The sequence below is a fragment of the Aquila chrysaetos genome, chromosome 15 (assembly GCF_900496995.4).
Source record: "Aquila chrysaetos chrysaetos chromosome 15, bAquChr1.4, whole genome shotgun sequence".
NCBI lineage: Eukaryota > Metazoa > Chordata > Aves > Accipitriformes > Accipitridae > Aquila > Aquila chrysaetos.
Genome location: NC_044018.1, coordinates 1,445,058 through 1,472,602, shown reverse-complemented (window position 1 = coordinate 1,472,602; position 27,545 = coordinate 1,445,058). Strand labels below are relative to the sequence as shown.

The 27,545-nt window shown below is 61.6% G+C and overlaps 4 protein-coding genes across 10 annotated transcripts in view; 2 read left to right on the top strand and 2 right to left on the bottom strand.

The window, feature by feature from the left end:
• PTK2B (protein tyrosine kinase 2 beta) overlaps positions 1-1,146 on the top strand; it is a 30,125-nt gene extending 28,979 nt beyond the window's left edge. Inside the window, 1 exon segment of the mRNA XM_030037814.1 lies at positions 77-1,146. Within this exon segment, the coding sequence (XP_029893674.1) occupies positions 77-292 (216 nt within the window). The 3' untranslated portion in view covers positions 293-1,146.
• A 105-nt stretch (positions 1,147-1,251) lies between these two features.
• Positions 1,252-10,348, bottom strand: CHRNA2 (cholinergic receptor nicotinic alpha 2 subunit). 2 transcript variants are annotated; one of them, XM_030037816.1, is made up of 7 exons: positions 10,201-10,348; positions 7,985-8,326; positions 6,604-6,758; positions 5,768-5,812; positions 5,439-5,548; positions 3,882-4,983; positions 1,252-3,305 (listed from the first exon to the last, which is right to left on the bottom strand). In XM_030037816.1, the coding sequence occupies exons 2-7, from the start codon at positions 8,046-8,048 to the stop codon at positions 3,180-3,182; spliced, it is 1,602 nt and encodes a 533-aa protein (XP_029893676.1). In that variant the 5' UTR covers positions 8,049-8,326; positions 10,201-10,348; the 3' UTR covers positions 1,252-3,179. The 2 variants fall into 2 exon arrangements, with proteins under 2 accessions (XP_029893676.1, XP_040984809.1); XM_041128875.1 differs by lacking the exons at positions 7,985-8,326; positions 10,201-10,348 and having other exon boundaries at positions 5,768-6,002; positions 6,604-6,680.
• Positions 10,349-12,308: 1,960 nt separating this feature from the next.
• On the bottom strand, positions 12,309-16,197 carry LOC115351403. Of its 3 annotated transcripts, none has more exons than XM_030038073.2 (4): positions 15,996-16,197; positions 14,108-14,586; positions 13,402-13,605; positions 12,309-12,968 (listed from the first exon to the last, which is right to left on the bottom strand). In XM_030038073.2, exons 1-3 carry the CDS (start codon positions 16,179-16,181, stop codon positions 13,452-13,454), a joined length of 819 nt encoding a protein of 272 aa, XP_029893933.2. In that variant the 5' UTR covers positions 16,182-16,197; the 3' UTR covers positions 12,309-12,968; positions 13,402-13,451. The 3 variants fall into 3 exon arrangements, with proteins under 3 accessions (XP_029893933.2, XP_029893931.1, XP_029893932.1); XM_030038071.2 differs by having other exon boundaries at positions 16,089-16,197; XM_030038072.1 differs by lacking the exon at positions 15,996-16,197 and adding an exon at positions 15,502-15,610.
• A 1,124-nt stretch (positions 16,198-17,321) lies between these two features.
• Positions 17,322-27,243, top strand: EPHX2 (epoxide hydrolase 2). Of its 4 annotated transcripts, none has more exons than XM_030037867.2 (19): positions 17,322-17,508; positions 18,780-18,864; positions 19,008-19,167; positions 19,717-19,907; positions 20,022-20,144; positions 20,475-20,549; positions 20,884-20,979; positions 21,297-21,375; positions 21,598-21,632; positions 21,748-21,774; positions 23,800-23,885; positions 24,016-24,127; positions 24,463-24,537; positions 25,439-25,484; positions 25,572-25,674; positions 25,911-25,980; positions 26,059-26,139; positions 26,495-26,553; positions 26,661-27,243. In XM_030037867.2, exons 1-19 carry the CDS (start codon positions 17,408-17,410, stop codon positions 26,743-26,745), a joined length of 1,689 nt encoding a protein of 562 aa, XP_029893727.1. In that variant the 5' UTR covers positions 17,322-17,407; the 3' UTR covers positions 26,746-27,243. The 4 variants fall into 4 exon arrangements, 3 of the variants coding, with proteins under 3 accessions (XP_029893727.1, XP_029893726.1, XP_029893728.1); XM_030037866.2 differs by having other exon boundaries at positions 23,723-23,880; XM_030037868.2 differs by lacking the exon at positions 17,322-17,508 and adding an exon at positions 18,634-18,656 and having other exon boundaries at positions 23,723-23,880.
• Positions 27,244-27,545: the final 302 nt, after the last annotated feature.

Below are 27,545 nucleotides of genomic sequence, written 5' to 3'. Positions count from 1 at the left end.
GAGGAGGGAAAGGGGTCCGGCGTGGGGTCGTGCGCTGGTGGCACCCCTGTCTGTAACCCCTGTGTGTCATGGTCAGATCGAGGGGACCCAGAAGCTGCTCAACAAGGACTTGGCCGACCTCATCAATAAGATGCGCCTGGCCCAGCAGAACGCCGTCACCTCGCTGAGCGAAGAGTGCAAGCGGCAGATGCTGACGGCCTCCCACACCCTGGCCGTGGACGCCAAGAACCTCCTGGATGCCGTGGACCAAGCCAAGGTCCAGGCCAACCTGGTGAAGCTGTGCTTGGAGTGAGGGCAGGGGCGGAGAGGGGGAAGAGGGGGAAGGAGAGGAGGAGAGGGACCGCCGCGCTTCGGTCGGCGGAGATGGGAGGAGAGCGTCGCGGAGGAGCTGGCTTTTGTGTGTCTCCCATGGCCTCGCTGTCCTGCCCTCCCTGTCCCCCCTCCTCCTGCAGCCACTCATGTCTTTAGCATCATCTCGTCGGTCTTCTGAAGAAGGGAGGCATCTGGTGACTCGTCCCTGGAAAGGACTGAGGGGGGACCTGGCCATCCCAAGGGCGGCTGAAGATCCCTCTGGTTCGGCGGCTCCCCGCTCCCCGGCTGCCAGCAGGTCCGTGTGTCCGTCCCTCGGCCCCTCCGAGGACGGACAGCCGCGGGCGGCATGTCGCGACGGAGACCTGGACCCCGCTCCTCGCCGCTGGGAGCCGGGGGGGGGCACGGCGGCTGGGGGAGCTGGCATCCCGGGGGGGCCGCGCGGGGGTCCCCAGGGGCCGTCAGAACGGTGGCCGGAGGGACTGTTTGCGTTTCCTTGTACATTGTATAGAAGAGTTTATTTAACGATGGGAAGCGGGTCCGCGTGCCGCGGTGGAGCCGGTTCCAGCGCCTGTGGCCGGAGCGCGCCCGGCCCCAAACCTGCAGAGCACGGGGAGGGATGGGACCCCGCGAACCGCAGCCTTCGGTGACACAAACCAGGAGAACCGTGCCTCTTCCAGCTGAGTTTTCTCCGAGCTGCTCTGTGTAAGCAACGACGGCAAACCAAGTCTCTGTTCGGTTTGTGCTTTTGAGTTGGAAACCATACGGTTTGGGCTTTTCCCCAGCATCTTCCCACAACGCTGTTCATTCTGGCTGAGATAAACCACGCACAAAGTCCTGCTGTGCCTGTGCTTGCCTGTCACCCCCCAGGACGAGTCCCCTGGTCACCAGCACCTCTTTAGAAAGAGTTAAGGGTCATGCTGGTCAGACCTCTCAGCCATCCCAGTGGCAGCATCCCCAGGGGAGCTGCTGGGGTGAATGTGGGTCTGCTGCGTCCACGTCCCCTCCGGAACCCCATTTCCCTCCCGTTGACCCCACAATCCATACGAGGGTCCTGGGTTCCCCCAGCTCCCACCCCAAGGCTTGCTAGTGAGAGTATCTGCAGACTTTTGCTTTTCAAAGACCGTCAGGAAATCATGGGTAATTCATGAGGGAGGCTGCTGGGAAGTGGTTTTTGTGGGATAGCGCAGCCATAAAGATGGGTTCCCCCCAAAAGAAGGTGGCTTGGGGGTCTACTGCCACACTGGGGGTGGTCACCCCACAGCTTGTGCCTTGGTGGCCTCATCAGCCAGGCAGGGCTGAGCTGAGCGGGGCGGTGGGTGCTGGCAAGAGGGGCTGCAGGGATTAAGATGGGAAGGGGAGCAAGTCCCCCCCCCCTCTGCCCCATCGCGGTGAGGGCTGCTGAAGCTGTGCCATGGCTGGCAGTGCCCTGTTCTCTGGGTATCCCATCCTATTCACCTCCAGCCAACATCCCTGCACCACCCCAAGGAGGTGCAGCCCCAACCAAGCCAGAAATTGTCCTCGTAGGAGAGCTCTCTGCAATCCTGGCTCTGCAGAGCCCTAAAGCTCATGCGTACCAGGTTAGAGACGCACGCACGTCTACCCACGCACGCATCCAGCCAGCCGTGCCCAGGCACTCGCTCCCTCGCACATCTCATTTCTCAGCCCACTGTGCGCACGCCTGAGCCAGCCTGCCGGCACCAGAGGCTGCATGAGCGGCTGCAACACCCTCGGGACGTGCACGTCCTTTCGTGGCACCCTTTATTCCAGCCCGTTTCGCTCCTGAAAGCACAAAGTGTTTTCTGAAACCTCTTGGACTGCATCCAGCACCGCGATGCCTGGGTTGGTCTCCTGGAGGGGAAAACATTGCTGGAAAATCCTGGTGTCTCTGAGAACATGGAAGAAGAGAGTAGATGCCCTTTAGGATATATGGAAACTAGAAGTTAAAAGCTGGATGGCAGCAGACATCAGAGCCAGGCGGTCTGGGTTCTGACATGGGATGGAGAGGAGGATTTGCTCAGGATGGACCTCGGCAGTGCAGGTTCCCCCCATGCCGGCTGAGTCCACCAGCCTCGGCGCGAGGCAGCACCCCGAGCTCCCGGGGTCCGTGGGCACCATCTGGCCGTGGCCGGGTGGGTTATCCCGCTCTGCAGGGTGGTTTTTCCCTTCCAAACCACGCACATTTTTGGGTCGGCTGTTCCCATCTCCCTGCCACTCCGACCTCCGGTGTGGGATGGTGTGGAGGCAAACGCTCGTGCTGGCGGGTTGCAGAGGGTCTGCACCTGGGCTGGGCTTTGCAGAGCAGAGAACCCCAAGCCATGCGGCTCAGCAGGGACCTCCATCCCACAACCATACCTCTTCTGCATGGAGCATCCGAAGCGTTATCAACTGCCTCACATCATGCATGACCGCGCCAGCCTGTGGTCCTGAGCACCCTGTGGTCAGGATGCGTCCTAAAGCAGCTGTGAGGTCCCCTCTTCTTGCCCAGCATGTTGGAGTCACAACCAGGCACAGCTCTCAGGTTTTGGGTAGGACTTGCAGCAGCTCGAGGAAGCAGATGCCTCTCTTAGATGCCTCCAGCCTGTGCTTGGGCAACAGAGAAGCTGTGCCATGCCTTCCCTGATCCCAGCACTGCTGCAACCGCCCCGGGCAGGATGACAGGCAGCCGTCCCTCCCCATCATCCCCAGGTCACCCCTCGGCACAGCCCTTGCTTCACCCTGCATTTCGCATCCGAGGGTCCTCCGTGGTTGCAACCGGGTCCTCCCAGGGAGAGGCAAGGGTCCGGCTGGACGTGGGCACCACCGTGCCCGCTCCCCGGGAGGAGGGAGCGTGCATCGCCCGCCGTCCCCACCGCAGCCTGGCCCGGCCCCTAGATCATCCCCGCCAGGTAGGGCGGGAGGAAGAGCCCCACGGTGCCCAGCAAGCAGACGATGATGAACATCCAGAGGAAGATGCGGTCGATCACCATGGCCACGTACTTCCAGTCCTCCTTCACCTGCCGAGCAGAAAGGGTCTGTGAGTGTGGGTAGAGGATGCAGCCCCCCCATTTTTGAGGACCCCTTTGTGTTAGGAGACCACCCGGGGCTTGCTCTGCATCCACGGTTTGCTTCAGGGTGAGGAGATACCCTGTGTCTTGGGAAATCCCTGGAGCAGCAGGGCTGGGGGATGGACATCCCTGGGGAGGCTTCTTGGGGGAGAACTAATCCCACCCAGGGTTTTCTGAAACCACCTGGCTAAAAACAGGGATGCAGCCTCTGAGCAGGGTCCCAGCAGGGCAGGCTGGGCCATTTCTGCTCTCCAAGGGCAGGGCACCACGGGCAGGAGAGGGACTTCCAACATCCCTGCAGCCCGCAGGGACGGGAGCTGGAGGAACCCTCAACTGACCCCGTGGGCCGGGCATCTCCCAAGAGGTGGTCGTTGATCTTCTCCCTGGCTTTGGGTCCTCAGCAGGCAGGAAACCAACCGGGGGTCCCAGCACCGACCCCCCGCCACGGAGGTACAACTGGCAGGAGGCAGCACCCAGGGTAGGGGACCCCCCCTCACCCTCCAGCCCTCAGGGGCACCCACTCACCGAGAAGTCGGCATCCTCGGCTCGCAGGTGGTCCGCAATGTACTGCACCCCTTCCAGGGCCTTCAGGATGCTGGGGGACAGCATCAGCCCCTGGTCTGAGCCCCCCTCCTCCTCCTCCTCCTCCTCCTTGGGGGGCACCCGGGGACCTGAGCCCCCCGACCCCTTCCCAGCTTGGCGCCCGCAGCTGTAGCGGCACTGGGTGCCCTGGCCGTGGGAGCCCGCCTGGGACATGCGGCTGGGGTACGTCTTCTCGTCCTCCTCCTCTTCCTCCTCCTCCTCCTCTTCCTCCTCCTCGTCCCACTTGTCATCCACATCGGTCTCCAGCCAGCACCGGGAGGTGCTGAGCCTCGTCCCCGGGAGGTCGTACTGCCCGGCGGTCCCCTCGGGGGGAGGCAGCACCGGGGGTCTCTTCATAAAGAGCCAGCGAGGGATGAAGTCGAGGAAGAAGCTGCGCACCCAGCGGGGCATCGTGTGGGTGCTGGGGGAGCGGTGGTGGACGTTGAGGACGAACACAGTGATGATGATGGAGAGCGTGACGAAGATCATGGTGAAGAGGAGGTACTCGCCGATGAGAGGGATGACCAGCGAGGTGGATGGGATGATTTCCGTGATGAGCAGCAGGAAGACAGTGAGGGACAGCAGGACAGAGATGCAGAGGGTGATCTTCTCCCCGCAGTCGGAGGGCAGGTAGAAGACCAGCACAGTCAGGCAGGAGATAAGCAGGCAGGGTATGATGAGATTGATGGTGTAGAAGAGCGGGAGGCGACGGATGATGAAGCAGAAGGTGATGTCAGGGTAGATCTCCGTGCAGCAGTCATACTTCTTGGAGTTATAGGTGCCGATGGCATTTATGATGGCCCACTCGCCACTCTCCCAGTAATCCTTGAGGTCCACGTGATGCTCCATGTTCTCCAGGTCAATCTTGGCTTTGTCGTAGGTCCAGGAGCCGAACTTCATCTTGCAGTTCTGCTGGTCGAAGGGGAAGAAGGTGACGTCGATGCTGCACGAGCTCTTGTAGATAGCAGGCGGCACCCACTTCACCTTCCCGTTGGAGAAGAGGTGGGCCTTCGTCATGTGGGTCACGGCAAACTCCCCGTCGGCGCTGCAGGCATGGAGAGATGTGAAGATCAGAGGAGGATGAATTGTTTCCCCCAAGAAATAGGGCCAGGAGCTCCCTCAGCTCTCAGGGCTGGTGTGAGCCTTGATCTGAGGCTGTGGCCCCATCGTGCATCCCTGCACGGTGCTGGGTTCACCCTCCTGGGCACCATCCGGAGCATGGAGATGGGTGGGAGCACGAGCACCGGACACGGGGAGATGGATGCAGACTGATTTGTATCTTTACCAGTGGGGTGGGATGGAGGGCAGGAGGCCCAGGGCAGCTGGCAGTGGTGGGGAGCTGCTGGGATGGGATGGGATGGGATGGGATGGGATGGGATGGGATGGGATGGGATGAGCTGCAGGGAAGGGAAGGGGAAGGGGAAGGGGAAGGAGAAGGAGAAGGGGAAGGGGAAGAGGGAGCTGGCCCTAAGGATGCCCCATCTCGGCAGCATCACTCACTTGTTGTAGAGCACGATGTCGGGGATCCAGATCATCTCAGAGGGCACCCGGATGGAGGTGACATTGTCAAAGTCTGCCGGGTCCCAGCGCAGCTTGTAGTCACTCCACTCCTGGAGGGAGACATGGAGGGGAGGGCATCAGGTGGCCCTGGGTCTGGTGGGACCGAGCTGTCCGATGCCACCTTCTTCCTCCTCCTCTGGCAGCATCCCTCCAGGAACAGCACCATGGAGATGCCACCAAGCCCCCCTGGGCAGGGTGTCTCTGCCCCAAAGGCTGTACCCTCCGTGACACGCTCCTGCCCTTGCCCCAGAGAGGGAACAGGCTCCTACCTGCTTCAGCCAGACATTTGTGGTCATCATTTGGTTCTTCTCATCCTGCAGTGGGGAAGAGGGAGAGGTGAGAGGAGACAGGCAGCAAGAGCCCAAGACTTTGTCCCATCAATGCATTGGCCCCCAAATTACTGCTTTCACTTTCTGCCCTCTGCCTCTGGGGTTCAGCTTCTGGGAGCAACTGGTACCAGTACAAGTCCAAGGAGACACTCTATTTCCCTGTGATATCTGCTCACTAGATGGCAGCAAGAAATAGCATTTTGCAGCGTAGAGCTCTGAGCCGCTCTGATGGATGGACAAATGCACATGGATAGATGAAGAGACGGGCAGGTGGATTGATGGATATGTTGATAGGTTGCTAGGTGGACAGATGAATAGGTAGAGAGGTGGATAGATGGATAGGTTGATAGGTGGACAGATGGATAGGTAGATGGGTGAATAAATGGATAGGTAGATGGGTGGATGGATGGGTGTGCATGGGAGGAATGAGTGAGGGAGGGATGGACACACAATCCCAGAGGTGCCCCGGGGCAGGTAGATGTTGGATAAGGACATGGCAAGGATGGAGAACTGCAGTTTTCCTTGGTGCTCTCCTGCTGACAGGAGAAGGGAGGGTTTGGGATGGAGAGGAGGGGTGCAGACCCCCTGCTTGTTGGAGGACTGAGGGGGGCAAGGTGGGTGGTTTGTCGCCTGTTGGAGATGGCCAGGAGGTTGCTGGTGCCTGAACCCCACCTCCTACCAGGGTCCCCAGGTCCTGGTCTGGCAGACCAGTAGGACCAACTGGTGAAAAGATAGACACGACACGGGACTGGGGTCCCCCCCGGTGGGCTACGCACCACGTCGATCAGCTGCGCGATGGAGAGCCCGAACTTCACGATGACCACATCGGAGGTGTTGGGCACCGGCCGCGACCAGCGGTTGTAGCCGGTGAAAAGGTGCTTGAAGAGACGCTCCTCGGCGTGGCTGCCAGGCTGGCCCTGCAGGCAGGCGGCTGCGGGGAGATGGGCATGGGGTCGGGGTGGGGGAGAGCTTGCTGACACCCCTTTCCACACCCCTGCACCCCACTGAAAAGGGGTGCCCATTCTGGGCAAGACCCCTCTCTGCTGCAGCAGGCGGGGATGCTAAACCCCACCCTGGGATGGGGAGAGGGGAATTAGCCCCCTCAAAGCTGCCCCGTGCTCCTCCCAAGGCGCAGAGAGTGGTGCAAGGTCAACCTGGCCGAGAAAATCCCACTCTTCCGTGCCTGAGATCCCTCTCCCAGTCCCCTCCAGCTGCTCTTACTGGTGCTAACTGGTTCAGCTTTGCAAGGAGGAGGCTGACGCAGTCCTTGGGACCGCTGCAGTCTGCCCAGAGGCCATCCCTCAGGCTGGGCTGGAGACAGGGCTGGGAAGGAGTGCAACGCTCTTTGCTCTGCCTAGAAATTGTTGGCGTTGGTCTTCGGCGCATCGCTCGGCCGTCCTTGCTCTCGCTGCAGAGCCCCATAAATTTCCACCAGCAAGTCGAGGGAGGCCGAGTGAGGGAGGCAGGGATGGCGGGAGGGAGGGAGGGAGAGCTTTGCACAGTGAAGTGCAGCCAAAGAGACGTTGTACGGGTGGCTCTGCCCTGAAGAAGGAGGTGCACGGCCCCATAGCATGCCCCATGCCCCGTGCGAAGTCTCCCCGCTGGGCAGGCAAGCCCAGCAAGGGCCCTGGGTGTTGTATTTTGGCCAGGAATTGAGGGTCTTAGAGGTGGTGGGGAGGGCTGGTCCCAAGTGAAGGGGACAAGCAAGATGCCCAGCTCATGGGAGGTCTTGCGTTGACAGCAGTTGAAAGCAAAATCCATTTTTTTCCTTCTCTCCCACATTTCTAGCTTACACGGGATGGATCTGGGGTCCCAGAGGTGCATCCCCTGGGGGGGGATGACCCAGAGCAGACCACCCCCACCCAAGTGTCTGGGTGGTGGCAAGCTGCTCTGCAAAGACACGAACCCCGTCCTAGCTCGGCGTGCGGTGGGGGACATCATGCCGGTGTGGAGACTGGGCATGCTGCGAGACTGCATGGGGGTAAACTGGGAGAGAACTGGTTTTCCATGGGCACACACCACAGCCCCCTCGGCTTCCCCTCCCCTCTCCCCAAATTTACCCCTCCCGCCAGGGCCCCAGTGGGTGACACCCATGGGAAGGCAGGGCTCAAGCAAAGAAAATTCAGGTACCCCAGGGAAAGCGAGAGCTGCCCTTACCTGCGTGGAAGGTGACGAAGCACCACGCGATGAAGGGGGTGATGCCATGGGACAGCCGCCCCATGCTCCCTGTGCTGGTGTCCCCCGTGGACCCCCTCCCTGGAGCAGTTTGCAAAGCCCCCCGGGGATGAGCTGAGATGGTGGTGGGAGTGGAGGCTCAGCAGGGAAAGCCGCCATAGGGGACCTCCGACTGGGTGTCCTGCGTGTCCCCACTGTTAGCGAGTGCTGGAGGAGCCATGGATGGAGCTGGCTGTGGGCTGGGAGAGCCTCAGCAGGGACACAGCCAGGCCAGGGTGTGTGGGTCGGGATGCTCTGCCAAGTCACCTGCCCCAAGTTTCATTCCTGGAAAGACAACAGAGAGCGGCACTGTCACTGCGATGCCACCACGGTGCAGGTCTGGGAGGTGACGGTCCCGCTGCGGTTCCCTCAAAGCCGCTCCCAGCTGCGAGCGGGGCTTGGAGTTGACCCGAGCTGCCACCATGGCAGAGTCAAGGGAAAATGTCCCCAAAGCATCTGCTCCCCGTTTCACGAGCGCTCTCCGGGCAGGCAGGGCGTGAATCTGGGCAGCGTCGGTCACAGCCAGGCAGCTGGACCCCGTGAGTTAAAGCGATGGGGAGCCCAGGTCTGCCCCTGCGTGATTTAATAGCAGAGATGGAGCCCAGTGCTTCAACTTTCACTGGGGTGACCAGAAAATAACTGGTTTCAACCATCCTTCTGCCCTCCCTAACTCGAAGCTCCCTCATGCCCTGGGAACGAGGGAGGGGGAAGCTTCTCAGCTGCTCCAAGAGGCTGCACTGCCCCGAACGGGCTCCTGAGGCCGGTTTCCCCCGTACCACTCACCTCTGAGAAGAGAGATCATCCTTTCATCATCCACCCTCATCCACCCATCCATCCATGCATCCATCCATGCATCTGTTCATCCCTCCATGCATGCATTCATCCATCTATCCATGCATCCATCTACCTATGCATCCATCCATCCATCCATGGATGTGTTTGGTTCCCCTCCCCGGCAAGGCAAATCTCTGCAAGAGGGGAAATCACTTGCTCTGCAGAGGCCCCGAAATCTGTTCCTGCTTACAAGGTGACTCCTCCACACTTGACCCGTACCCCCAGGAGCAGCTTCCCCTCTCCGGGAGGCAACTGCTTCCACCCCCAAAGGGAAGGAGGTTCTCAGTCCGGCACTGATGTTGCTAAACAAGAAGCTCCTTTAGCTTAAATTCCTCCCTGCCCTGGTAAAACCACGAAGCCCTCCTGAACTCATCATCGTCTTCTGTGCAATTTTCAATTGATTAATACAAGGATGGTGGAGTGGGGGGGAAATGGGAGGAGAAACACTTGCCCGCTGTGCTGAGCTGGAGAGAAAATTGTGGATGTGCCTCTCCTGGCTGAGATATCTAAATATACCGGAGAGTACGGGGGGTGCTGGGGGAGCTGCTCCCACTCTGGGCTTGGTTACGGGGTCACACGAGTGGGGATTTCCCCAAAGCTCTGAAAGACACTGGAGAGGGGAAGGAGGTGCCCTGGGTGATGCAAAGCTGTGCCTGAAACCGCCTGTACGGGGCAAAGGGGGTTTGGGGGGCACACGGGTGGAGAGGAGCCCACTCAGGACATGCACCCGTGAGCGGGAAGGGGGCTGCGTGGGTGGGAGACCGCACAGGCAGAGCCTGGCAGCGGGGCAGGCAGCCCTACCCTCCTGCCTGACCTTTACCTACAGCCCTGCCTTGCCTCCCCGCATCCAAACCGTTTCCCTGACGGATTTCCCATTGCTCCGTGGCACAAAGCGCTCGGTTTGAGGCACGCTGACCCTGCAGCAGAGATGCCCCGGGAGGCACCTACGTGCCTGCAAAATGCTGGTACTTGCCGACCACTTTCCTGAAGGGATGCAGAAACCTGCCCCGTGCGGATGCTAAAGGCTGGACTGGAGGATGCCCGCGACCACAGCGAGCCCGGCGAAGCTCTCAGCATCCCGACGTGCCATCAGGGAGGCAGCGAGAATAACTAACTTATTTATTGGATTTTAAAGGCAGGCAGCGGGGGATTTTCCATTTTTAGATGGTAACTTCATGCAGAGCTGGGAAACTTTCCCTGCCGCTGCCTCCCCATCACTCCCCGACCATCCTGGGCACTCTGCAAACAGCTTTAATCGTGGATATTTGCAGGGAAAAACAGCTTCTCTCCTTCCCACCCAGCCTGGACCCAACGAACCCCCTTACCTGCTGCAGGGAGAGCAAGGAGGGGTCCTCGAAGCTCCCCGTTCCCTCGGCAGTGCCGGGGTTGGGATGCTGTGCCGCGGAGGGCTCCGGCAAGGACTGGGCTCCGGCGAAGGATGTCTCAGCTCTTACTCGAAGCGGTGACGGTGACGACAGGGGCTGGGGGAGGAGGGAAAGCCATGCCCAGGCAGGGAAGGAGGGGAGGCAGGGAGATGAGGGGGAGGAAGGCTGGGGGGGGCATTGGTTCCCCCGGCCCTTCTTGCCCCCTGTGCATTGCCAAAGCTTCCCCGGGGTTGGAAAAGGCTGGATTTGTCAGGGTTTTCTCAGTCTCTTCCAAGGCACCGCTCAGCTGGGGGAGAGGGAAGGGGGTGTTGGGCTTTATGTGTGAGGATGAGGAGGGAGAGGGAAGGAGAACAGGAGCCAGAGTGCTGTAGAGAAGTGGAGCTGGAGCACAGAATGGGGCATTGCAGGGAACATTGCTTGGGGTATTGCAGGGGGCATCGCAGGGCATTGCACGGGGCATTTCATGGGGCATCACACAAGGTATTGCAGGGGGCATCGCAGGGGGCATTTCAAAGGTCCAGGCTCTTGTACCGGTGGGGGGAAGCAAGGGGCTGCTTTCCCCAGTCCCCCCCCAGACCAGGGTTTCCCCATTTGCCCCACAGCCCCAGGCTGGGGGTTTAGTGCCAACCTTCCTGTGGGCTGAAGGGCAGCTCCAGGGAGCGGCGATGTCCCCTGGTCTGGGGAAAATGGGGTGCAAGGTCTTGAGTTGACCCCACACAGCACCTGCCTCAGCCCACGCTTGCCCCCCCTAAAACACTGCCAAGGGAACGGTTGCAAAATTGGGAAAGCAAAGTCAGGGCAACATCCAGCATCAACCCCCCCACCCTGCTGACCCCTTCCCCCTCCTGTCTCAGGTGTCCCCACGGGGACAGCGATGGGGACAGGGCTACTTTGGGCCGGAGAGGTGGTTCTCTGACCGCAAGAGGATGGGAAACCCAGAGCTCCCCCCCTGCTTCCCGACCTCCCCGGCGAAGACCCAGCTCCTCCCCAGAGCAGCCTCTCTCCTTCCTTCCTGCTAGGAAGTTTAATGTGCAACCTTCCTGCAAACGAAGCCCAGGACTGCAATTTCCAGCCCTGGGGGACCTGCCCAAGGATTTGCTTCCTTTCCCTTGGGAGACAAATGAAGAGGCAGACCCAGGCACGGAGGACACCCGAATTTACTGCTCCCCCCACTCTGCTGCAGGACCCCCATCCTGCCTGCACCCATGCGGCTTTCCTACCATCCTTGGGATGCTGAATACCAGAAATCCATGAGGAAGAGGACCATGGAGCCGGTATCCTGCCATCCCACCACCCCAGCAGCAGCCCATGCCAAAGCCAGGCAGATACTGGCTTGTCGCCTCTCCAGCCCCACGGCCACAAACATCTCACCGATGCAAACATCACGCCAGGGTGATCCAGATGTCTCATCGACGTCATGATTGCATCAAACCACTCCATTTTTTAATCACCGATGTCACGATTGCATCAAAACACCCTGGCAAACCTCCACCACCCCGGGGAAACACGCTGCAGCCAGCGGTGCGATGCAAAGCCCCGTCCCCATGCCACGGTGCAGAGCCCTCAGCCCACGGCCACGTCCCAAGGCTGCCTGCGAGGCCGAAGGGAGTGTTTGGTGTTGGATGGACCCCCGAAGCTGGGGAGATGGGGAGGGGGGGGAAGATGCAGCGATGGATGCCAGAGGGATGGGGAGCAGCTGGAAATTGCAAAGGCTGCTCCCGGAGATCGATCCAGGCCCACCAAAGGAAGGGAATTAGGGAGAAGGATGAGTAGGGCAAGGCCATAATGAATTAATCAGGGAAAAAAAGACAGCAAACATTGATTTTTCTGGGGAGGAAAAAAACGGAGCTGACTGCTGGATGGTGGATTGAAGGCTGGGGGGGGGGGGGGGGAAACATCGTGGATGCTGGGGGGTGCATCCCCTTCGCTGGGTTCCCGATCAGGGTGGACTATTTTGGAGGTGGAGGGACAGTTAACGCTGCAGACAACCTCATCCATCCTCCTTTTCCCTTAGACAGCAGAGGATGGAGAGAAAACAGACGCGGAGATAACGCTGACGCCTGGCAGAGCGCAATGCATCTTTATTTCGCTGCCTGCAGCTCCTGCAGAAGTGCCGCTGCCGCTGCCCGGGGGTATTCCTGCCTCTTGCCCATCCTTAGGGTGCACCGTGGGGGTAGCGGGGTGCCCCGAGCCCGACGTGCCGGGGTGACCCTGGCCATTCTCTCCAGCCTCCCGGGAGAACCTCCGGGCTTACAAACACAGGAGGGATTTTCTGCCTCCGGCTCTTTTCCCGCTGCCCAAACCTCACTGGGTTGGGAGCACTCGAGTTGCCAGCTTCAATTTATTGCCAGGCGGTTTCGTCTCCAGCCGTTCGCCGGCTGCCTGCCCTGCTCTGTGCAGGCAGGGCAGCCCCATCCCCTCTGCCCTGCCTGCAGCTCCAGACCCAGCCTCCCCCCTTACCCCCCCAGGGGCAAAAAGGCTCTTCCAAGCCTGGACAAGCTGTTCCCAAGGGCAAAGGCTTAACCGGAGCCCGTAGCGGCGCTGCCCGTGCCAGGCGGGCGGTGATGCTGCTGGACCACCGGCGAGATGCATCCAAACCCCAAAAGAGCTGGGGTTAATTTTTAAGACCCTCTGGGGAGCTGCCAGAGCCCGGTTCAGGCAAGGCTTCGGGTGTGATGGCTTAGCTGTTGGCACACGGGGCTGGCTAGCTGTGAAAAAAGGGAGCCTGTGTGGATAAAGTTCCTCCAGGGAGGATGAAAGGGGTGCAGAGGTCTGCTGGGGATGGGAAGGAGCCCCCCCACAGAGGGCTTTTCCCCCCGGGACAGGGGGCTGGGCACACGCAGTGGCACCAGGCTCTGCTATATGATGGCAGAGTTCCTGGGGGATAAATGCATCGAACACTTGGGACCAGGGTTACGGCCATCGCGTGTGCGATGGCGTGACGGCATTGCGTGTGCGATGGCATGATGGCATCGCGTGTGCGACGGCATCGCGTAGCAGGCGACAACCTCCCGGCACCGCCGGCTCCGGCGCCCAGACCAGCTCTGCAAACCCCCCGTGCAAAGTCACAGCTCCCCGGGGCCGGGGAGAGGAGCCAGGACCCCCCAAAAACCGTGGTGCTGAGCCGGGTTGGGGTCCTACCAGCAAGCAAGGCCATGCGTGGGGTGACGGCGGAGCCCGTCCCCGCCGTCCTAGGGCTCGGCGGCGGCGGCGGCGTGGGCGGCCGAGCTCTGCAGGCGCCGGCTCAGCTCGGCGTGGAGGCGGCGGGAGGTGGCATCGAGGGTCTGCGCCAGGCGGCCGGTGAGCCGTAGCATGTGGGCCACCACGCGAACACCCTTCCGCAGCCTGGCGGGGCAGGGAGATGGGCTCAGTGTCCCCCGTGTCCTTACCGGGCTCCTCGCGGGGGGGGGGGGGTGTGGGGTGTGGAAGGTGATGCTGCAGCACTGGGGGTCCCCAAGCTGGGAGAGGAGGTACCCCGACTCCTCCGTCCTGGCGAACGCTGCTCCATCATCACGTCGTGGCTCAGCTGTGCTGGGTCACTGGTTTAGGAGTGACGACCCCCCCTTCCTGGTATCGCACCCCCCACCCTGCCCTCGGAGGACCCCTCACCGGTCCCGCTACGGTGGGTTTAGGGCAGGGGCACACGCGTGGATGTTAACGGCAGCGGTTTGCTGAGCATCCAAACCCCGCGTGTCACCTGAGAGCCACCACGAAGGCTGTGGGACCCCTGGGGACACCCAGACCCCCCCAGGTGTCTACAGCCTGGGGCTGGCTCCCACCCATGGATTTTGGGCCATCAGCTCCACGGAGCATCTCCCACGGTCCGTCCCCCTCCCGTGGCACTTACTTCTCCTTCTTCTCGGCCGTCCGTGGGTGATCGGCCTCGGCCACGTGAGCCTCCAGCTCCCTGCGGACGTTATCCAGGCTCTCCTGAAATTCCAGGTTGGCCCCGTGGATGGCGGGCAGCGCCTCGGTGATGATGTCCTGGTAGCGGGTCTGGTTGTCTTCCAGTGTGGCCGCCATCTCCACGTCCTTCAGGCTGGCCTTGGTGTCCTGCAAGAGGTTCTTGAGGTGATCCAGCTCATCGCGGGAAGCAGAGGAGGGTGGCCCACGGGCGCTGCAAGGGCTGGGGGTGTGGAAGGTGATGCCGCAGCGCTGGGGGTCCCGGAGGGGGTCCCCATCCTGGGCGAGGTGGTACCCCAACTCCTCCATCCTGACGCTGGCTGTCACGTCCTCTTCTGGTCCCCCCTGGGTGGTGGCGGGGGGGACAAGGGCGCAGAGCCCCACCAGCAGGCACCAGCCAGGGCCCCCCGGGACCATGGTGTCCTTCAGGAGCAAAGAGAAATGGGGGGGGGTCGAGGCTGTAGCTGAGACACCCTCTGAGACCCTTTTGGGTCCCCCCCCCCAGTTCACACCAGCAAAATCCACCAAGCGCCCTTACTTTTCCATGCGTATGCATCTCTGGCTGCCGGGCTTTGGGATTTGGGGCTGCCGTACCCCACTATCCCTGCACCATGGAGGAAGCCCCCCGGGAAGGGGGGGGACCCTTTCTGCACACTCCCCCCCGCCCAGCGCAGCACATTGAGCATATTGATGGGGAAACTGAGGCACGGAGGGGTTAAGATGAGGGCTGGAAGGGCTGGGGTGAGGCTGATCCTGCTCGTCCCCCCCAAAACCCCCCTCTGGAGCCATGGAAAAGCAGGAGGCCGCCGTGGGGGGGGGGGGGCAGACAATACGGCTCTTTCAAAACCGCCACCGGAAAGTCTTGGCGCCGGGGCCGGGGGAGCGGGTGCCAGAGGCTGCTGGCGCGGCGCGGGGGCTCGGGGGCTCAGGGGGGGGTCCCCACCGGCACCCCGCATCCTCCCAGCCGTCCCCGAGCCCCTCTGCAGAGGGAAGGGGGCTCCCACCCGCATCCCAGCTCCCTGCCGGCATCCTGGGGTGCAACGAGCTTCTCAGGTCTCAGGCCAGCACCTGGCAGGGGTGGGTGGTTTTCGCTTTGGAGCAAAGGACCCCAAAAGAAGGGGGGGGGGGGCAGCTGGGGGACCCCCCCCCGGCGGAGACCGCAGCGGCACCGCGGCCCAGCCCTGCCACGAGTTGGCTGGGTCTCAGAGGCGTAGCCATGCTGGCATTTCGCTGGCACCAAGGCTGGGTTGTTCCTCCCGGCTCTTCTCGCCGGAATAGCAACAGGCCAGCAAAGTTCTTCTTTTCCCCCCTCTTTTTTCCCCTCAAAAATGCTCCCACCTTTTTAGCAGGGAGAAGCTGGGGTCGGCGTCACGGCGGCTGGGACCCGGGGGGCTGCAGACCCGCTGCCGGCCCCCGTTTTGGGGTGAGCGGAGGAGCTGTGCCGGAGCTGCCCCCGCCGTGATGGGAGGAGGAAAAGCCTTCATCCGCCGGCGATCTGAGCCATGCCAGAAATCAGGGAAGGGGGTTTCATCCACCCACCCGGCGCTGGACCACCCTGGGAGGATGCTGGGTGGGGGGGGGGGGGTCGCGTCAGGGGTCCCAGGGACAGCGGGAGGTTGGGGACATGGGATGGGGGACACCGAGCCCCAGGAGCGGGATGCTGCCCATAAATGCGTGGCTCATCTGGGCTTGAGCCCCCCTAAAATAACTCTGCCCCCTCCCCAATAGCCACCCCAGCAAGGAACAGCCCCCCAGCTCTGCTGCACTGGGCACGGGTGCAGTTATATCCCCCCCCCCCCAGCTCCCGAGCTATGGCCGAGCCAGCATCCCACCTCTAGTTTTGCAGGTGGGGAAACTGAGGCAGGGGGTTGGGATTGCCCGTGAAACCGCTGCCGATCCCTCCCGGTCCCCCCCGCCCCGCTCACCGCTCGGCGACGCGGCCGTCCCGCCACGGCACTGCCGGCGGCTCCCCGAGGCGGGGCCGGCCCACACACACGCACACGCACACGCACACGCATGGCCACGGCGTGTCTGGTGCTGAGCACACCAGGGCTGGCTCGGGGTGTGCAGGGGGTCATGCGTCCCCCCCCCGAGGCTGCCTCTCTGGGGGGGGTTCAGGGTTGCTGAAATGGCCAGGCGGCGTACACGCGTGTGCACGTATGTGCTTGGCATGCAGGCGTGTGCTGAGCACGCACGTACGTGCTCGGCACCCACACCGTTGCCTGGTGGTGCGCACCCGTGCTCAGCAGCGCACACGCGTGCTTAGCAGTGCACACACGTGCTGAGTGTGCACACACATGCCTGGCAGTGCTCGTGCAGCCTCAGCGTGCACACACGTGCTTGGAGAAGCACACACATGCTTAACGGTGAGCACACATCCTCAGCAACGTGCCTGGTGGTGTGCATGCGTGTTCAGCATGCACACATGTGTTTTGCATATGCACACAAGTGTGTGTGTGCATGTATGTGCACCTGTGCACGCGTGTGTATGCATGTGTGCATACACGCCTGCATGTGTGTGTTTATGTGCATGCTTGTGCGCACGCATTTTTGTGTGCGCATGTGTGCATGCATGTAGGTGTGCACATGTGCGAGTGGGCATATATGTGCATGTAGGTGTGCACGTGCTCCTGCGTGTATGCCACCGTGTGCATCTGCGTGCATGTGAACGTGTGCATGTGTACGTGTGTGCACACGCGTGTGCACGCCTGCAGCACATGGCCAGTCCTGCCTGCGCACCCCCTGCCCCTTCCCGCTTCCAGCACCGTTAGGCCCCTCGGAGTTGGGGGCCGGCAGGTCGGGTCAGCGGGTGCTGCTGCACCCTGGGGAGCTGAGGAGCAGCCCGGGCTCCCCGTTAATGGGAGAAAACGCGATTTTGGGCAAAACCTGGGTGAGCAGCTGCAGGGAGCGGGTGGAGAGGTGGGCACCCACGGCAGCAGGGGGCCGGGGGGCTGCCACCACCAGACGTCGCGACCGGGGGGGTCCCACAGCCCCACGGGACCGGGAGGGTGCTGGTGGGACGGAGGGGGGGTGTCCCCCGTGCAGGGGTGCTCTGCGGAGGGTCCCCGGAGGGACACCCACCGTGACGGGCGCCAGACGGCGGCGCTAGGACCCAGCGCGGCGCCCGGGCAGGGGGCGGGGCGAGGCGGCGGGGGCGGGGCCTGTAGCGCGACGGAAGGGCCTCAGCGCTGGCGGCGTCGGGGTCGCGGGTTCGAGTCCGGGTACCGGCGGCGGTGGGGCGGCCATGGCGCGGCGGGCCGTTTTGTTCGACCTTGGCGGCGTGCTCTTTCGGCCCGGCCTGCAGCAGTTCCTGGGCTCCTGCGAGCGGGACTGCGCTCTGCCCAGGTACGGCCCGGCCCGGCCCGGCCCGGCCCGGCCCGGCGGCACTCGTCCGCCCGCGCTTCGGCACATCGCCGCTTGGCCGGAGACACGTAGAGACGAGGCGACAATACTGCGTGTGCGGCCGCCGCCCGCGCGTGGTCTGCGCGACTGGGGCCCCCATAGCAGGAGGACGGGGCTGGGGGCACCGTGTCCGGGACGTGGGGGGCAAGCTGGGGTCCCTGAGTATATGTGGGGTACGGGCTGGGGACCCCCAGGCCTGGGCGTGGGGTGCAGGCTGGGGAGGGTCCTGTCCTGGATGCGGGGTGCAGGCTGGGGGGAGAAGGCAGGGTGGCCTCTCCTGGATGTGGGGTGCAGGTCAGTGGTTAAAAGTAACCCCCAAAGAGGCAGGACTGCCATAGGGGACGCTGGCAGCAGCGGTAAGAAGAGCAACTAATTATTAAATAAGCAGGATAATTAATTAAGCCCATCCTTGCCCCAGTGCTGAGACCCGACACAACTCAGTGCATGAGCTGGAGCTGATGAGACCCAAAGCAGGTCCCAAAGAGCCTCGCAAGTCCTAGCGAACCCTTTGGCCCATTTAATACGGGGTACTTGGGAATTAGTAATCCCAAAAGCTCCCAAACAGGAGCCAAACAGGTTCTGTCTGTTTGCATCCCCGAAAACGCTGGGATCTCCCAGCAGCGCGTGGGTGTTAAAAAAAGCAGGGAGTTAAAAAAAAAAACAAACTAAATGCTGGAGGATGTGGAGCAGATGGAGCAATAAATTCCCAGATTATCAGGCCATCAAACATATTTTTGCTTCGCTTTATATTAAAAAAAAAAATAATGACAGCAATCCTGCTGGAACAGGTAAAGCCGCTTTATTTTTAACTGAGCTGTGTTTTTATCGACTCGGAGGAGAGCTTTGTCCTAAAGCCTGTCGCTGTAATCTTGTTTTATTGCCGCCTGAGAAGGCCTTTTGTGATCTTGTGATAGGGGCAAATTATTTTCCCTGAGCTACAGCTTACAAAATACCTTGCTCTTCGCATTATTTTTTTATTCCTGGCAAAGCTCCCTGCTCGTCTATCTGCAAGGCGAAGTAATTGAGCTGCCAGCAGAAATAAATGGCTAGTGATCTCCCGGTCCTGTAATGAAGTGATGCTCCGGTGCTGGGTGATGATGGAGGCTGGAGGCACAGAGCATCCTTCTCCCTGTAGCGTACCCCAGTACCCCTCTGGTATTGGGGTGTCGTGTCATGTCCCCCCACCAGCTGACCTCTCCTCCTTTGCCTTGCAGGAATTTCTTGCAAAACGTCATGTTTGCCGGCGGATCTGACAGTCCTTATGCTAAAGCCATGAGGGGACAGATCACCCTGTCCCAGGTGAGCCCGCGGGTACCAGTCGTGGAGCATCACCGGCGGCTCGGATGGGGCTTGGGAAGGAGCCGAGGGGAGCAGGCTCCAGGATGGGCTGCCTTTTCTTTCTTTGGGGGGGTCAACTGAACGACTGCGTGGGTGTTTTCCAGCTCTTTTCGGAGATGGAAGAGGGCTGCAGGCAGCACGCCTCCGCCTTGGGCATCGTCCTGCCGCCCACCTTCTCCGTCGCCCGAGCCTTCGAGGAGATGGCAGCCGAGGGGACCGTCAATGCCCCCCTTCTGCGGGCAGCGAGGGCGCTGCGCAGGAACGGTGGGTGCTGGGGGGCTTTTGGGCAAGGGGTGCTGGAGTAGGGGTGCTGCTCCCCTCCCAAGCAGGTGCCACGGGGGTCCCTGGTCGGTCCCACCATGGGGTCCCTGCTTGGTCCCTCATCATCATCCAAGGACTCTCCTGATGTCACCTCTCAGCGTCCTCTAATTAAATATTCTGAGCCCTGCTACCAAATCCATCAGACATGTTATCACCCAGCCAGCAATTAGCAGGATGCCGTAGCTCTTTGCCCCATGCCGTGGCCGGTCCATCGGCTCGGTCCTCAGCACCTCGGCGTGCCCAAGCTCCGGCTCACATCCAGCTTGCGTTGGGAGGATTGAGCCTTCCTGGAAGTGCAAATTGGGCATAAGCTCCTGCTGAGCATCCTTTTATCTCCTGCCGGGGTTATCCTGGTCCAGACAGAGCCTTGTAAATCAGAGATTTTAGGCTGGGAAGGTCTGAGAAACGCGGCTGGGGAGGGGAGGTGAAATCAAACGCTTGCGGGAGAGCTGGAGTGGGAAAACCAGCGCTCCCTGCTCTGCCCTTTCCTAGGATTTAAGACCTGCGTCCTCACCAACAACTGGGTGGATGACAGCGCGGGGCGGCTCTTCACGGCCACGCTGATGAACCTGCTGCACCGTCACTTCGACCTGGTGATCGAGTCCTGCCGGCTCGGAGCGCGGAAGCCAGATCCCCAGATCTACACCTATGCCCTGGATGCGCTGCGGGCAAAACCGCAGGAGGTACGACCATCACCCCCAAAACACAGGGCACAGAGGGGTCCCTCTGGGCACCCAAAGTCCAGCGGCTGCCCTTCCCTGGGGCGCTGAGCCCGGCTCTCGCTGGTCTACCTCCAGGTCATCCTCCTCGACAACATCGGGGAGAACTTGAAGCCGGCCCGGGAGATGGGCATGGCCACCGTCCTCGTCAGGGACACCGAAACCGTCCTGAAGGAGCTAGAGGAGCTCTCGGGTGTCCAGGCACGTGGTGGTGGTCTGGGTCCTCTCTGTGCCCTGCTCTTCTGGGGATCCCGGACCAGTTCTGCAGAGCCAGGAGGGATGGGCTCGGGCTTCTGGGTCTTGCCGTGATGCGGTGCTGGGGCAGGACTTGCGGGCGGCTTTGGAAACGAATGGGATGGGGCCTGTGATCTCCTGCAAACTCTGCCCACCCCCCGATAACCTCATCCCGTGGACCTGCTGAGCCGTGTCCATCTCAAGCGCATGGATGTCCCACCAGCAGCAGGGCGGCGGGGACGTCCCGTGGAGCTCCAGGCTTGCTCAGGAGCTCACCCTGTGCTCCTCACCCCGCAGCTTCTCACCCAAGAAGAGCCGCTGCCAACTGCGTGTGATCCGTCCGATGTGACCCACGGATACGTGCCCATCCGGGTAGGGTGGAGGGGACCGCCTCGGCGACAAGGTGTCCCCGGTCTTGGCAGGGCTTGGGGAGGGTCTTGAGCCCCGTGCAAGGATGTGCCAGCCCACGGGTGGCTTGTTGGGTTGTCCACCCTCCTGCGTGGGCTGCTCTGGGTGGGGGATGCTCACCAGCCCCGTCGTTCAGGTCTTCTCCATCCACCCCAGGAGCTAAAACGTGCTGGCGTGGCTCTGGGATGGTGGACTGGAGAGGGGGGTGAGCTCCCACGCCTGGCGACCGGCGGTGGGTGGAGAGTTGGGGGGTGAAGCCATGCCACCCGCAGCCGGCGAGGCTCTCCGTCCCTTCCAGCCTGGCGTCCAGCTGCACTTTGTGGAAATGGGGCATGGCCCCGTCGTCTGCCTCTGCCACGGCTTCCCCGAGTCCTGGCTCTCCTGGCGCTACCAGGTGATGGAGGAGACGGGGAGGAGGGTGGACCACGGGGGCTGGCGGTGGGATGCTGGAGCGTGGTGGAGGGGGTGCCTGGCCATCGCTCCTGGGGGTTCCCGGGGCTGTCCCACCCCCCTGCCTTGAGCGTTGAGGGACACGGGACACAGCCCGGGAGTGTTCGCCACCCTCCAGCCTCACCAGCCCGCATCTGCCCCCCTGGGGACATCTCCAGGCGTGCTGGGGTGGGCAGATGCAGGATGGGTGCTGGCACCAAGGGAGGGGGGGGGGGTCTGGGGGTCTCTGCATCCTTTGGAGGCTGCTGCTTTCCCTCCTAGATCCCAACTTTGGCTGATGCCGGCTTCAGGGTGATCGCTCTGGAGATGAAGGGCTACGGGGAGTCCACGGCCCCGCCGGGTGAGATGGTTTTAACTGGGGCGTAGCGGGGACGAGGGTGTTCGGGGCTGGAGCTGCCAAGCCCGAAGCCAAGACCCAGGAGGAGATGGGTGGAGGAATTTTCTCCTGGCGGGGTGGAAGCTGTCCTGTTCCTCCTGCAGCCCCAGCAGCTCAGGTGGATGCAGAACACACCTGTAGAAACATGTGGATGTTAAAATCATGGCGATTATGTCTTTTGTGCAGACATAAAAGAATATTCCCAGGAGCAGATATGCAAGGTGAGGAGCTGCAGGGCACAGACGTGGGCAGGATGAGTGCGGTGTGGAGGATGGTGTTGGCTGGTAAGGCATGGTCCCGGGCAGGATCTGACCCTTTCTCTCCTCCCTTCCCAAGGACCTGGCAGTTTTCCTGGACAAACTGGTGAGGAGCCCCCCACGATGGGTCCCTCCTTCTTGGCAAGGTTTGGGTGCACGTCCCCGCGGCTGCCCTTCACCTCTTCCTTCCCATGTTGGGCTATCTGAGCTCCCTGGTGACTTCGCTCCAAAACCCTTGGGGTAGCACCAAGCCCCGTCTTTGTGTTCTCCGTGGATGGGATTTTAAAGGATGGGGATGTTCATACAACCCATTGCCAGTGGGGAGAACTCATCCTTGGGAGGGTCTCCAGCTCTGCGTCACCTTTTCCTGGACTTTGTGTCCTTGCTGAGGGTGGGGAGATGGGCTGGTGGCACCTGTTTTGGGTTTTGGTAAGGCGGCGAGATACTCGTGGAGAAGGATGCTGGGCTGTATCCCCTCCATCCCCCTCAAACCCCGACCGTAGCAGCTCCCAAGTGGCTGGAGTGGCCGGGGGACCAACGCTGCCCCTCGGCACAGCTCGAATCCGGTGTCATCTTGGCATCTGATCCACTTGGGTTTGGGAGCTCCAGGTTTAATTCCCATCCTGGCGAGGGGATGGGGTTGATTTCTGTGCCTTTTAAAAGAGATGTAAGTGGAGGGGAAGAAGGCACAGCCCACAAATGCCAGCATCCGCAGGGCTTTTTCCTTGCAAAATGGCTTCCAAGGGAACGAGTCCTTCAAAAAGCACAGTGCTAAAAAAAAAACCAAAACAACTCAAGAAACAAGGGGGAAAAAAAAGCCCTTGAGGTTTTGCAAGGGCTCCTTGTTTGAGGAGTGGTGGTGGTTTTGTGCCAGCATCGGAGCTGGATGGGTTTTTGGGAGGGGACCAAGACGGGCGCTGCAGGGCTGCGGCTCCGGTTTGGTGCCAAGCAAGTGATGATAAATCACCGAGATTGTTTTGGCTGGGGAATTGCCTTCACGCTGGATTAAAAATGATAAGGAAAATAGATAGAAAGGTGCCCGTCGATACGCAGCCTGGCAAGAGGGTCAGTGCCCGTTTTGCTTCAGGGTGAGCTCGGTAGATGGGATTTGAGGTCGTGGCACCCCGTATGGATGGGACTTTGGTTTTCCCTGTTCCTCTGCTACTGTTGGGGCCCATCCTGCTCCTCTCCCCCCCGGGGGGGCTCCTTCTCCCTCCCCTGAGACAACCTGGGAGATTTTGGGGAAGATAAATGACTTCGTGAAGCTTCATATGTTGTTTGAGCCCATTTCTGGGATGCAGAAGAGGAGGAGTGGTCCAGGAGCCGGCATGGTGATGGCCGGGGATGGTGGGATGAAACCCATCAGCACCCAGGGGACCCACTCAGCCCCACATCGGAGGTGGGAGATGCTGGGACCCCCCCCCCAAAATCCTCTTCTTGCCCTTGGGGGGGTGGGTCTCAGACGCCGGGTCTCACGCCGTCGGATGGCAGCGAGCAGGGCTCGCCGGCACACAGCCAGCCCTGAGCCATGTCCGCCGGGAGGGTATTTTAATTACGCTTCTAAATATCAGCTAATTATGAACCAGCTGCTACATTGTCAGGAGCGCGGGTTTTAATTGGATTTATTTGTAGGTGCCCAGAGGGGTCAGGAAAATGGAATGGAGCAGGGGGGGAACAGTGAGCTCGGCGTGCCCGGCTCTGGGCAGGATCCGTCTGGCCCTGGGGGATGCTGCGAGCCCCTTCCCAGAGGGGCTGGGGATTTCTTTGGCTGTGCTGATACCGAGACATTCCCCTTGCTGTCACCCTGTGCAATGATCGCACCCGTACGGGTGATCCCAGGGGACGAGCAGCCTTGAGATGTGTTTTCGGTGGATAATGTCAAACCCCTTTCCTCTGGAGGGCCCAGGTACTTGAAATGTTTAATTAAGTCAGAGCAAATTGCTCCGGGGGGATCAGGTAACGCTTCTTCCTTGGGGAAAAAAAAGGAAAAAAACACATAAAAGGAAAAAAAAAAGGAAATATTACTGTTTTCTGATCTCTATGCTGCTTCGGAGGAAGGCAAATCACCTCTCGGGTGCTGCTTTTGGGGTGCAGCCATGGGGGCACGGGCTGACGGCCCCCTTCCCCGCAGGGCATCCCACAGACCGTGCTGGTCGGCCACGACTGGGGCGGTGCCGTGGTCTGGAACATGGCTCTCTTCTACCCCGAGAGGGTGAGGTGGGTCCCTGGGGACTGGCCGTACCCCTGCCCCAGATCCTCTCCTGTCCCTACAGCAAAGCCCCAGCTCGCATGGGGCACCCCAAATCTGGGTGCGAGGCTGATTCTGTCCCCCTCCATGATGTCCCAGAGCCGTCGCCTCGCTGAACACCCCGTACCGACCCGCCGACCCCGCTGTGGACATCGTGGAGAAGATGAAAACCTACCCCACCTTTGATTACCAGTTCTATTTCCAGGAGCCGGTGAGTCCAGGACCACAATTTTTATCCTCCACCCCTATTTTGGGGCTTAAACCCCCCTCCCAAGTATGGGGGTGTGCACACGTTGGGGTCCCCAGCTCATGGCTGGGTATCGCCTGCCCCATAGCCGGGGTGCCACGCCGTGGGGCTCTCGCCGTCACCCCAGCCGCAAATGGCTTGCAGTCACCCTTGCCAGACGTTGTTCCCGTGCTGAACTCTGCAAAAAACCATCCCCGGCCTCCAGCCGAGCCCCGATGGGTGGCAGGATCCGGCCCCGGGGTGGGTTGGGTCCCTGGGGAGGGTTGGCATCACCCGCGGTGCTTCCTCCCCCCGTGCAGGGTGTCGCAGAGGCAGAGCTCGAGAAGGACATCAGCCGGACCCTGAAGGTCCTGATCCGCTCCACGCGCCGGGAGGTAGGAGTGGGGCTGAGGGCGGACCTGGGGTGGGAGCAGAGGGCTTCACAGCCTCATGTCCTCTCCGAGCCCTGCTAGACTTGTTGGGGCTCTGCCTGTGGCACCCTCTCTCCTTCCACCTTGCCCGTGCCAGGAGCACAAAACTTCGGGGGTGGCTTTGCAGTAGCCCACAGTGGCCCTCAGCCACGTTCCACCCCGTGTCTGCTGTCCTTTTCCTGCCTGTCTGAGGCAAAGTCTGCATTCAGTCTGCATCAGTAGGGACCAGAGTGAACGCATCCTTGTAAGCAGCGGTGCAAGGCCTGCACCTCTTTAGGACTCAAAGCTGACCCCAAGCAGGGATTGAGAAGACCTTTAGAAAGCTGTGCTGCCTGGGGAGAGGCAGCCTTGCCTGGGGAACAGCGTGGTCTGTCTGGTGCTGGGCTTGGAGCACGGCACGGCTGGCAGGGGCAGGGGCTCGGGCTCCTGCTCTCCCTCTGCCCTCGCCGTGCCAGTGCCACTGGCTTCCTTAACCCCTGCAAATGTTAATGTCTCGCTCCAGGGTGAAAACCTCTGCGGTTTAAAATAACAGCGCCCCGGGAGGGTACGGGAGGCCGTGCCTTGCCGGCGGCATCCTTCTGCCGGCTGCGCCTGGATCCGCAGCCCGGGGCTGCGTGGTCAATTCCTGCATCCATGAGGATGCTGTGATGCTCGGTGCTGGCTCCCAGCTCCGCAGCCCAGCGCTGCGTGGTCGGTTCCTGCATCCCTTGGGATGCCGTGATGCTCAATGCCAGCTCCCAGCCAGGAGGGCCGTGGAGCCCCAAGTCTGCCTGGCAGTCCCGGGGAGCCCCCCCGGGAATGGGGTTCCCCCCCCCCGGGCACGGTGCCGCTGCCTGCCTGCCCACGGTCCCCTCTCTCCCCGCAGGACCGCCTGCCCTTTGCGCTCAACTTCCACAGGGTCCGGGAGCGAGGTAAAGCGGGGGGAGACCTGGCTGCGGGTGGGGGGTGCTGCGGGTGGGGGGTGCTGCGGGTGGGCAGTGCTGTGCCTTTTCTTGCAGGGGGGCTGCTGGTGGGCTTCCCAGAAAACCCCCCCGCCAGCAAGATCCTGGCCGGCCCCGAGCTGCAATACTACATCCAGCGCTTCGAGAAATCTGGCTTCAGGTAGGGGCAGGAGCCCGGGGGGCTGGTGCGGTACCCCCCTGCCGAAGGGGGGACCCCCAAACCCACCTTGGCCTTGCTTTGTAACCCCACGAAGGCACGAGGCTGCCGGGGGGAGGCTGCTTTTCCCTTGCAGGCTCTTCCCGTGCCGGCTGTGCCGTGGGCGGTGGGATGGTCCCCGCGGTGGTGTCGGCAGGAGCTGAGTCCCAGCATCTCCACCCCCTTCCCCTCTCTCCCAGTGGCCCCCTGAACTGGTACCGCAACATGCGACCCAACTGGCACTGGGCTCTCTCTGCCAAGGACAGGAAGGTGGGGACTGATCCTGCCCCGTGGGGAGCATTTGCAGACCCAACACCTTCTGCACCTTGTCACCTGTGTCCCCTATAGATCACGATGCCAGCCCTGATGGTCACGGCCGGGAAGGATGTGGTGCTCCATCCCAGCATGAGCAAGGGCATGGAGGAGTGGGTGAGCCAGCGTGGTCCCATCCCACCCCAGTCCTGCCCCTGCCCAGGACCGGCGCACACCGAAGCCATCCCGCTTCCCTAAGATCCTACCGCGGGAGAGCCCCAGGGCAGGTCCATCATGCCGAGATGGACTGGATTTGGCCCAGATATGGGGACATCGCTTGATAAGGGGGGGCAGGCTGATATGGAGGGGGGCATTTGCCTTCTCTCCTGCCTGCAGCAGGCAGGAGGGGATTTGCTTTGGCCAAAATGAAGAGCTGGGGATGCAGGGGCAGCCCGGGGCGGGCTCCTGGTGCCCAGCGTGCCGGATCCTGGCACAAACCAACCCCTGTCCGCTCTGGCACATCCCTCCGTAGATCCCGCAGCTGCGCCGGGAGCACATCGAGGAGTGCGGGCACTGGACGCAGATGGAGAGGTACCGCGGTCCCGGCGTGCGCGGCCTCGCTCCATCGGAGCCGGGCTCCCTCTTCTCCGGGGGGAGGGAAGCCGGATCCCACCCCAGCTTTGTGCCGTTCCCCCCAGGCCGGCGGTGCTGAACAGGATCCTGGTGGAGTGGCTGGAGGGGCTCCCCCCCGACACCCCCTTGCCCAAGATCTCCAGGCTGTGAGCGGGGGGCCCTGCCCCGTGCCTTCCCTCCTTCCTGGGATGATTGTGCCTTTAGGGTTTGATTGCTTGATTTTTTATTTTTTTTAACTTTTAGGGTTGGATTTTTACCTTTAGGGCTTGATTTGTATTTTTGGGGGGTTGATGGGTGGAAGCGATGTGTGAGCCGGGGCTGGGAGGAGGGTAGCACAAAGCATCGCCCCTACTTTGTGCAGCTAAAAGGGTCCCGGTGAGCTCTCGTGGGGGTCCTGGGGTGTTGGGAGATGGTTTGGGGTCGGACCCATTCTCGTGCCGTGGCAGGGGCTGCATTGGGGCTGCCCTATCCCCCCCGACCCCATCCCAGGTGCTTCCCTCGCTCGGGGTTTGTGTCCCGGGTTGTGGCCGCTCGTGCCGCGTGGTTGGTTTTGGCGTGGAGGTTTTAATGCACTAATAACAATGAATGCTGCCTGAGAAATCACCTTCTGCTTTGTAACGTTGAGAAATAAAGCACAAAGTGACCCGAGCGCCTCGGCTCTCCCCGTGGTCCGTAGGGTGCGGGTTCATCAGCATCTCGCTGCCTCTTCCCGGTGGCCCATCCCCGTGGTGCCAGGGCTCAGCCCCTGCCTGCAGCCGCCTTCCCCTGAGCTCCCGGCCCTTCTCCCGGCCTCAGCAGCCGTTACAGACAGACATCCAGGACAGCGTCAGGATTTGGGCAAACACGCTTGGTATTTCCCCCCTCAGCTAAATTCTCCCCAGCCCTCAACTATTTTCAGCTGGGGCTTTGCGGTTTGTCTGTCTGCATCCCTCCTCCCAGCCCTTCCCCGC